The sequence below is a fragment of the Hydra vulgaris genome, chromosome 10 (assembly GCF_038396675.1).
Source record: "Hydra vulgaris chromosome 10, alternate assembly HydraT2T_AEP".
In the NCBI taxonomy this organism is placed as follows: Eukaryota; Metazoa; Cnidaria; class Hydrozoa; order Anthoathecata; family Hydridae; genus Hydra; species Hydra vulgaris.
This window is the reverse complement of record NC_088929.1, coordinates 26751491-26762500: the sequence shown is the minus strand read 5'-3', so window position 1 is coordinate 26762500 and position 11010 is coordinate 26751491. Positions and strand designations below refer to the sequence as shown.

General features: G+C 30.9%; 1 protein-coding gene across 2 annotated transcripts in view; it reads left to right on the top strand.

Moving 5' to 3' along the window:
* LOC100214335 (phosphoserine phosphatase) overlaps nucleotides 1-10759 on the top strand; it is a 37526-nt gene extending 26767 nt beyond the window's left edge. The window contains exon 6 of one of the 2 annotated variants that reach the window (XM_065807639.1): nucleotides 10693-10759. In XM_065807639.1, coding sequence (XP_065663711.1) covers nucleotides 10693-10741 — 49 coding nt within the window. In that variant the 3' untranslated portion in view covers nucleotides 10742-10759. Of the gene's footprint in view, nucleotides 1-4062; nucleotides 4330-10692 lie in introns of those variants that run through there. The other variant, XM_065807638.1, reaches the window with a different exon arrangement.
* The last annotated feature ends 251 nt before the right edge of the window (nucleotides 10760-11010 follow it).

Sequence of the window (11010 nt, the reverse complement as noted above, 5' to 3'; positions counted from 1 at the left end):
GCCCCATTCATTAAGTAACATCACAAATTTAGTCCTTTGGCTTGGTTTACCTTTATTTAACATTATGCTATATAGGTCATAGATTGGTTACAACCACAAAAGATACCAGTGGAGCGTGCCAAAAGTGTTATATTGTGGGTATTTTGGCAATTTTTAAACAAAAAATGTGAATTATAGCCGGACTACTAATAATGTTTACAAACAATAACCAAGATTAGCTTTAAAAAAATGGAAAGTTAAAACTGTTCTGAAATAAGTTGTAAACTTTCCGACCTTTGCGAAAGTACTGAAAGTTTACAAGTAAATCTTTCTTAACTTAATCTAAACTAAAAACCTACAACATTATAATGAAGGTAGAAATAATAATAATAATAATAATAATAATAGTATTTAAAATAACAAAATTTAAATGTCTTTAATTTTATTCTACTAATTAAGTTTTGATACGAAAAATAAGGTGGTAGCTGGTGGAATCTTTTTTGTAGGCTACTTTTTTAAAATTAGAATTGGTTTCTAGTTTTAAAACTATTGTTTATAAAGATATTTGTTTTTGTAAAGTATTTTCAGTCTTTTAAGAGATAAAATAATTTTGACTATGTAATCTTAATTCCTTTGTTTTAGCTTTGATTTGTCTTAATTTTTATACTAAAAGCACGTTTAAAAGTCCGCAAAATTTGCTCCTCTTATGGACTACTTAAAATAGTCTTAAGAACATAATAACCGTTAACTAATCTCAACGAATTATGTTCTTAAGACTATTTATCTATTGACTATTGTTCTTAATTAACTTAATCTTAACAGTTATTATGTTATTACCAAACCAATATGTGCATTTTTTTTTTTTTTTTTTTTTAACTGTTACACAGTGGGCCAGTAGGTGGACAAAATGGAAAAAACTTTACTTGTCTAATCTTGAAAACTTATTTAATTTTAGTATCTATATATATTAAGAGAAATTTATTTATAATTTATTAATATCAAACCACTTAGTTGCAGGACTCTGTGCATTTGAATATTAAAATTAAAAAAAAAAATTATAAATAAGTAATTTTGGTGACATTAACGTTGTGATATTTCAATTACATCTACGTTTTTAAAACAAAAAATTTTGTTTTAACAGTATTTTATTTGCGCTAAGTACACAATATTGGGCATATGTATTAAAATGAGATACACAATTCTTATGAGGTTAATTTTTTGGTTGCTATGGATACCTTACTTTGCATAGCATAGCAACAACATATTTTTGGTAGTTGTTAGTAATTTAATTACTATTAATTTTGATTACTAACACTTGTAGTAACTTAATTACTAACAAGAATTAGTAGTCCACGCGGCATATATATATTATAATATTAAACCTTTAAATACAAAATATCTGTTTTAAGAATTATTTAGATAAGGTTTTATTAAACTTAGACATCTATAATTTTCTCCAAAAGAACAATTTTAATATTTCAAAGCAAAATATTACTGAAGATACATTAAATTTTATTCAGTCAAAAATTGCTGAATTTAAAGACGTTGATTTTAGGCATGCTGTTCAACGATTTGTTTACTTGCATAAAAAAATAGTGGGAATCTGCAAAAAATATTCAACAGACGAAGCACTGGCTTCAATAATTGATGCCAGTCTGACAAGAGCTTCTTATCAATTGATTAGAAGTAGAGCCTTGAACTATAAAAGCTTCTTATTAATTGATTAGAAGTGGAGTCTTACACTCATGTGTAAGGCTGGTTTTGATGGTGCTACTGACCAAAGCATTTATAAACAAGTTTTATCAGATTTAAATTGAGAAGAATCATTATTTATTACTTGTTTAATCCCATTGGATTTGACTGGATTTTATAACAGCAACGAAAAGGTGCTTATTTGGAGAAATCAAAAGTCGTCATCCATAGCCTATCGTAGACCATTAAGATTTGTATACAAAACGGTATCCTAGGAATCTGTGATTGAAGAAGATCAGTACATTAAAATTGAGAGAAAGCTTGGGTATGATTTTATTAGAGGTTTACGGATCTTTTACTTAATGATTGATGAGAAGGTTCAAACGATATTATCTGAAAAAACTCATACCAATACTGTTTAGTGTGTGTTGTTTCTCCAAAAAAGATGAATAGTCTTGATATCCTTAATATAGAATATACTCACAGAGAGTTCAAATATGGTCTTTCCAGTCTCCATGCATGGATTCGATTTTTTGAAATGACTTTGCACATTGCATATAAAAAAGAAACAAGAAATTGAAAAGCAAGAACACAAAGAAAAGGCATATGTAGTTAAACAAAAGATTCAGACTGATTTTATGAACAAAATGGGACTTATTCTTGATTTCCCTGAAAATAGTGGTTCTGGAACAAGCAACGATGACAGCACTTCAAGACGTGCTTTTGCAGCATATGAACAAACAGCTGAAATTCTGAGTATTGATCAAAACCTCATATTCAAATTTTACATAATCTTGGTAACACTATATTCATAACATTCGCTGCTAGACTATATGTGTCCCTTTATCCATAGTATTACATGGCTCAATCTGTACACAAAGTGCACATACATGGACATGGCATAATTAAAAGCCTTATATTACCCATCGGACTTATGTCAGAGGAAGCTCAAGAGGCTAGAATTCTTATCGCAAAAATTTCAACCAAAAAACATCCAGAGGAGCAACAAATACTGATCTGACCAATAGACTCCTAGTTTCCAGTGACCCTGTTATTTTATCACTGCGTAAATCAACATCACATTTAACAAATCATAAAACATTTCCTTCAGATGTTTTACAATTATTTAAACAATCTTCAAAGGATATTACTGTTTTATAAGTTTTTGATGTAATTTAAAATTGGCAATGATTTCTTGCACTTTTTTTTTTTTTTATTATTGCTAAAACATTATTTATCTAAATACTTAATTGTTTTTCTATATAGGTAGATCGAAATCAGATAAAATTTATTCAAAAATCAATTTACCCCTTTGTAACTAAGGAAAGTATCTAAACAATATAAGTATCCATAGCAACTAAATAATAAAATAAATTATCACTTTTATAAAAAGCGTAATCTTATATTGGTACTTATGTCAAATTTAGTGAATATAGCACTCGTAAAATATCTGCAAATACCAAAAATAGGTTGTTGCTAAGCAAAATGAAGATATCCATAGTAACGAAATAAAAAAATATTACTTTCATAAAAAGCGTTGACATCATATTATTGACTCATGCTAATTTTAGTGAATATAGCCCTAATATTAAATTAGTTATGAATTTTGTCCAGTAAACGTGAATTCTGGCCCACTGTGTGTTATCAAAATGACATTTGTTTTCAAATTATTATTAAGAATGATTTACCGTAGAAATTATTAATTTAAGGAAGTTTTTCATTAAAAGTTGAATAACTTACTTATTAGAGATTAGAGTCGAACAAGATAAAAAAAAAATTATTTTATTTAGAATATTACTAGTATTTTAATTTTAAAAATCTTTTTTTTTGTCCGTAATTAACCAATACACTAATTGCGGACGTATTTAAAATAGAAAGAAAAGTATGTTCATTTTTTCCTTTTGTTTTTTAGCACTTTTTTCGTTTTGAATATCCGCAGAAGTTTTTGTTTCTCTTACTACATTAGCAACATTAACTTATACTGAAAAAACAACACTTAAACGTCTGTAAACGCTAAAAACAAGTTTCCGAAATTTTTATTTTTAAATAGTTTTGGGTTGAGTTCAATTTATTTTTAGTAATATTAATAATAACTAATAACCATAATTTTTTTTACATACTTTATTTATTTTGTACTTATTATTATTTATCCAAAAAAATATTCATTTCAAATAATAAAGAAATTATAACGTTTTATTAAAATTTTCGTAATTAGGATTCATTCGCAATTAACCGTTTCTACGGTAAATTGATATTAATTACTTTTATATTAACTGTAATTAACCTAAGCATATTTTATTATTATTGTTTTTTTCTGTATACGTTATACATATACAGAAAAAAAAATCTTTTTCTCTGTATACGTTACCGTAATTGTTATAAAATTCACAGCATTGTTATGATTGGTGATGGAATGACGGATTTAGAAGCGTTTCCGCCCGCTCGACTATTTATTGGATACGGTGGTAACAAATTAAGGGAGAATGTGCGCATGTTGGCGCCTCATTACGTGATGCACTTCAATGAACTTATTGATGCTTTTAATTGAAAGATTTTTTCAGTTTTGTTTTTACCAAAAATATTTAAATTTTTATTTGTAAATTATGTATTTATATTTGCATTGTAAGTACAAAAAAAATATATATGCATATATATATATATATATATATATATATATATATATATATATATATATATATATATATATATATATTTGTATTGTAAATGCAATATAACGCAGGTGGGGTTTAACTAAATAGTAGTCGCCGACTTTCAGGAACTCTATAGAATATCATACTTGTGTATTAGGGTATATCATACTCATGCATGTTCTGGTTTTTGATTAAGTACATCACTTTTCTTATGTGTTTATAAAGCCTGAGTTGAATAGTATAGTTTTTTTTTTAAAAAAAAACAAATCTTGCTACCGGAAAAACGTTTTTCTTTTCTGAAAATATTGTGTTTTTTCCCTAAATGTTGACTTTATGTTTTCAAATTGAATTCTATTATTTCTGCCATTTTATTTTTCAAATTCATGATATATTTAAAATAGAAAAATGGCATTATTAGAAAGTAAGAAAACCAGAAAATCCATCAACACTAAGTTGAGCGAATGTCTTGGAGGTCCTAGAAAGTTTCTCCAAACTGAGTTTACAACATTGCGTAATTGTTTGCAGCAATGTCTTGATCTGCAACGAGAAAAAATACTAACTTATGAAAAAAATTCACGTAGTTTATCAATGCAAGATATTTTTTCTAATGTTGCCCATGAAATTGCAGAACGATGGTTTATTTCTAACACAGAGTTTAAAGAGCCTATAGTTTGTGGTACTAAAGTTAAATAACTAAGACTCAGTAGAGATTGGTCTGCATTCTCTAAGATAGCTCAACACAAAGCTCAAAAGGTCAATAAAGAACAATGGGAATCTAAACTTGATAAATTTTTAGACATAGCTTTTTGCAAATGCAGAATTGTTTACTGCAGCGAGAATGATGCCCCTTGCAAAGAATCTTGTGATGACCGTGCTCACTGTCTTTGCAAATGTGACTTAAGTTTAAGAATTTCACAAAAGAGTTTGTTTGGATTAAACCCAGCGAAAAAAACAAGGTTTCATCTATGCAAGAGTTTGGCCTGGTAAAGAGTTTGGGTGGTAAAGAAACTGCCAAGCTTGTGTTCAAAAACTTTTATAAGTCAATCGATCCAACAAGACTTAATTAACAACGAGAAGAAGCCAGAGTCATCAAGAACATTTTATTCATCTACTATTAGATTTGAAGATAAAATATGACTGTTGCAGCAGAAATGAATAATAATTACAACCTAATGTTGATATGGTCAGTGATAGCGATAAAGTCAGTGATAGCGAAGTAGACTTAACGTTAGAAAAACAACAAAATTATCATAAACGAAATTACCTTGATAATTGTAATACTGCTGTTACCTGTCAGATTTGCTGTGTCATTGACTGCTATTGCTGCTATCATTAATGGTCTTCCTAAAGATATTATGAAGGTAAGGAAACTTGTTGAAGATAAAAATCTCATTTGTGATAGCATGAATTTTTTCCGTGCCAATTAGCATGCTATGAAGTGTTCTAGAGTAAAGGAAAATTTAGACTGAAAAAAATATAATCACTGGATTTTATGTTGATGTTAGAAAAGATAAAACTTTAATCTCTATGCATGATAAGACCACAGGCACCTTCAGAAAAAAAAATTAATCAAGAAAAGCATTCAGCTGTTAAGGTGAGCCAAGAGGTCGCTATCTTACTCATTATACGCCAGAGACTAAATCTGAAATGTGTAAACCAGCCAAACAATGTGCTGTTGGAATATTCAACTGGTTAATGAAAAGAGGTAAAGATTTTAATCTCCAACTAATTGGTAGTGATACTACTAATAAAATGACTGTATGGAAAGGCGGAATGCTTCATTTTGTAGAGGAACTTCTTCATCGAAAGCTTTTTAGACCTTTTTGCTGGCTTCACATTTTGTTAAGATTTTGTTAAGCAAAATATGCACCGACTGTTTAGTTGCACGGAAGTATTTGAATGCAATATTAAAAAGAAACCTTGATCCTAAAGTAACAGCTCTTAAATGTGGTAGATTGTCTCGCAGTCAATCGTTTACTTGTGGCATGAGATGCTTGCATCTATATATGAGCAAGCATGATTTTAAATCTGAGAATGCAAGGCATTAAATACGGTTCTCGTCATCTTTTAAAGCTATTTTGATTTTACAGAAGCAAGATGATAGGGTTAAAGAAGCTTCTAAACCTTATCTAAAAAGTGAATCCCGGTGGTGTCATTCTAAGAATATACTTGTTTCACTTCTCTGTTCTAATAACTCAGAACAAAAGTAATTTGCAGTCGACATAATATTGGCAATCAGGGCCGGAAGTGAACATGGCTCTACTGATGTAAGACCTTTTAAAGTTCCGCAAACAATAAACCTTGATGCTTGTTAAATCAAGTTATTATTAATAATTTGATGTAATTTGGTTATTACTGTATTTGTTACTTGATTGTTTTATCTTTAAGCCTGTTAAATTTATGAGTTGTTTTTTTTTTAACTATTATTGTTTTTGCAACTATGACATTCCCACTATTTGAATATTGGTTGTTTGTTTGTTTTTTAAGGGGGGGGGGGGGTTAAGACAACTCCAGTCTTTTCGCCAAACTTTCTAAAATTTTGGAATGATATGTTTAAAAAAGGCTTTTTATTTACGTTTACATAAACAGTAATTGTAATCGGGCTTGCGGAGCCGCCCAATTTTTTTCACGGCTCTGCTCCGGCTCCCAGCAAAAACTCGGCTCCGGCTATAGAAGAATAAAATTTAAATGTATACCTTGCCGTCTATTCATAAATTTTTTAATGAATAAAAAATAAACTATTACATTTTTTTGAAGAATCAGTCCCTTTCATATACCCTTTCATTTCGTTCTTGCAAATTTATGCCTTTGCCTGGTCATTTCTACAAAATTTTTTCAACAAACTTTTTTAGCATCAAATTCCAAATCCAAAACGTTTTCTTATTTTTTTTTCTGTCAATACACACTCAAAAGTCAAATGTACTCTTTCTTCATTTGAAGAAAAACTATGCTATCAATCAAATCCGATTCCATATGACTTTTTTGGTCCGGAGTCAGAAATTTTAGACCAGAAAACACCCGCTCCACGCTGACTTGCGTCATAGGAATAGCAGAAGCAATCTGGCATGCTTTCTGGATCAACTCGGGAAACAGCTTTATTCCGTCCAAAACAGTTTCGCACTTCGAATTTCCATCAACCTTTTTCTTCATGATCTGTTGAGCAAGCTTGGGCAAACTTTGAATAGCCTCTCGGAATTCTTTTTCCTCCAATTGTTTATGACCAACAACGTCTTGGCTGCACTGCTCGCTTTTTCGCTTCCGAGCACGTTTCATTCGAATTCGCATCCTTTTTCTGGGACTCATTTCCTCGGATTTCTCTTCATTTTTCAAACCGCTTCCAGTACTCTCGCTAGAGTCATTTCCATGACAACCAATTCCACTCCCCTCGGTTTCGAACTTCTTTTGCTCATTAAGCTTTTTCTGGATCTTCCAAAGAGTGTCTTCAGCAATCAACTGAAATATTGTAAAGCATTTTTAATGTTTTTAAATTTCAAACAAATTATAATCTATCATATTCTTGCAGTGAGGAAAGTAGAATGTCAAAAAGTAAATTTAAATGAAACAGTATTTTGAATTTCATTAAAAGTACGTAACTTCAAATTCCAATTTTCGTTTAAAAAAATAATAGATTGAAAACTGAAATAAAAACCTGTTGCTCTTCTCCAAGAAGGCATTGACATTGCACATCTACAAAGACAGCAGCACTAAAAAAGGGATTATCGAACAAAAGTGATTCCCGATGCACCATTGAATCCCTGATATTTTTCCCAAAATCAGACGTCTTGAATTCACCAGAAACTAGCTCCTCCTTCAGAATTTCCCAAATGTAAATAAAGTTCCCAGGCGTGAGATCCTAACTCTGGAATTGTTGAGTTGCGACTGCCGGTTTCTTGAAGATTTTTGCAAGTTCCTCTATTTGCTTCCACTCGTAATTTAGAAGCGTAAAATCACGGGTTTTAAATTCCGCTTCCAGTGCATTCAGGACATCGCGTATCTCAAGAAGTCGGTTGAGCATGTTGAATGTACTGGACCATCTGGTTACATTGTCGATTATTGCAACCTGTAAGTTTGAGTAATTTTTTTTTTAAATTTGAATGTTTTCAATATTCGAAAACGCATAATTGACAAACGTTAAATTCAAACTCAAGTTCAGATTCTTAGTAATATTCATTTAAACATTTTCATTTATTGCGGTTTGCGATTATATTGTATGTACCTTTTTAGTTTTGCGTTGTTTGCAAAATTCATTTGCTTTCGACGTTCGACAAGTTTTTGCTACATCTCGTGCTTTGCCAACCAGAGACTTAATACCTCGTTTTTCCGTCTTTAACAGCCAGCTGCAAGGTGCGAGCACCACAACGTTGCAGATTAACGGTGTTCATGTTTTTTGATATTTCGTTGAAGTAAGGCCTCTGCTGTTCAACCACGTCGTCGTCAGTGATATTAGCATCCGGCAGATCACCTTCAATTTCAACCTCAAGTTCTTCAGCAGACTCGTCAGTGACGTTACCTTCTTCATCTGTCTTTCCAAAGTCTCTAACCATTTTCACCATGTTCGATTCGTTATCAGTCGTAATTCCGAGGACATTTTCTTTCCTGATGCCATACGATTCCAGCACGCCTTCAAGAGATTCTTGAATTTCTTTTGCCTTGTGCCTAGCATGATTGTCAACTGCTGCCAAAGTTTTGAGAGTGATTTCGCTATCCATTAAGAACTGCATATTGACGCCAAGAAAGTTTCGATTATGTCTTGAAGCTCCGTCGACATTCAGAAAAACCAACTTTCCCTATAGATTGGTTTTTAACTCAGCCCGCTTTTGTTGAGCCAAAGCCATGATTTGATTTCGAGCAGAATCCCGGTTGACTTTCAAGCCAAAATGTTTTGCCAAATCGTCAGTCAAAATCTTGATTCCTTCGCTGCTGAATAGGTTAAAGGGAACGCCGTTTTGAAGAATCATCATGTTCAGGCCTTTCCTGAAGTCCTCTTTCGAAATTGTGATGGTAACTTTGAGAAAGCGATCGATGGGTGCTTGTACTTTTCTCGTTTCACTATTCGAACCCTGGTTTCCTCCAAAAACGGATGAGGTGTGTTTCTTTTCCTTTTCGGCCTTCTCTTTCTTCAGTTTCTGCTCTCTTGCCTCAAAATTTTTGTCAAAAGTGTCAAATGTTTATTGACAAAATGGCGTTTCATGTTGGCGGTGGGTTTTTTTTTCCGTTTCTCTTTACCCTCGTACTGCATTTTGCATGTTGCACCGCAAAGTTTGCCGACTTCCTCCCCTACACTAATGTCAACTTGACAAAAAAACACGTCGTCCTCTTCGCGATAAGCAAACCATTTCAGTTCATCATATAACCTCTCGTCTTCTACGTTATCACTCATGGTTGCAATTTACAAATAACAGAAATCGCGGAAAAATTCCAAATATATATTCAACTTTATCTAAATGGGAGAAGAAAAGAAAAATACAAGATTATTTTTGGGTCATTGAATAATTTTTATATGAAAAAAAAATGACAGAAGATAAGAATAAATATGGCACTTCATTCATTTCACAAGAATAAGAATTTAAAAATACAGTATAAGCAAATATATGGTGGCGGCCATTTTTTTGAGATGGCATTTTAGATTAAACTTGTGAGTCATTTTATTGTATATGAAATGATTTGTTAGAGACTTGAAGAATTTTGAGTTTTAAGTTTCTTGAATGAAGTGCAGAGGTCGCCAAAAAAATGTCTCAAATTATTTTAAAATTTAAAAAAAAAAAATTTGTTCAGTTCAAAATTTTTTTGAGAGCCGGGATCCACTAGTTTTTCTCGGCTCCGGCTCTGGCTCCGGCTCTGCAAGCCTGATATGTGTGAGTATGCAACCTTGATCTTTAAATCTAGGGCGTTTTATATATCCTAAATTTTAAGTAATTGAATAACTAATATTGAATATAAAAGCAAATATACTTTTATGAATTTAAATATTTAGTAAAATGATAAATATAGTTAACTTTAAATTGGTTTTCTGATTTTGTCTTTCATATTTTAATTTGGTTTGTTATTTTCGCTGGATTTTAGGATCAAGGGTGTAAATATTCTATTGTTATGTGTTATTGTTGTGATGTTTTGTGTTGATTGGTGTTGATTGTTTTGATTGGTTTTGATTGGTTTTGATTGTGTTGATTGGAGTTGATTGTGTTGATTGGTTTGTGTTGTGTTGTTTGTGTCTTCACCTTATCTTCACGTTAGTGTCTATTGTTAAAAATGAATAATTGGTAGTTTCATTATTGGAACTTACTGTTTTTATTTATTTACTAAAAGCCTAGACAACATTTTGCTAAAAATGCAGTTTATATCTTAATTTGATTTTTTTTCTTTTTTTTAGTATTTTTAATCCTTTTGTACTTCGAAACAGATTTTGTAGCTTTCGATAAATGTTTATACTAACTGCCATGTCAACATAGGTTACTATGATTTTATAGTTGATTTTATGACTGATTTTATAGTAGATTTTATGACAGATTTTTTAGTTACATTTTCGATAAATGTTTATATTAACTGCCATGTCAACATAGGTTAATTTGATTTTATAGTTGATTTTATGACTGATTTTATAGTAGATTTTATGACAGATTTTTTAGTTACATTTTCGATAAATGTTTATATTAACTGCCATGTCAACATAGGTTACTATGATTTTATA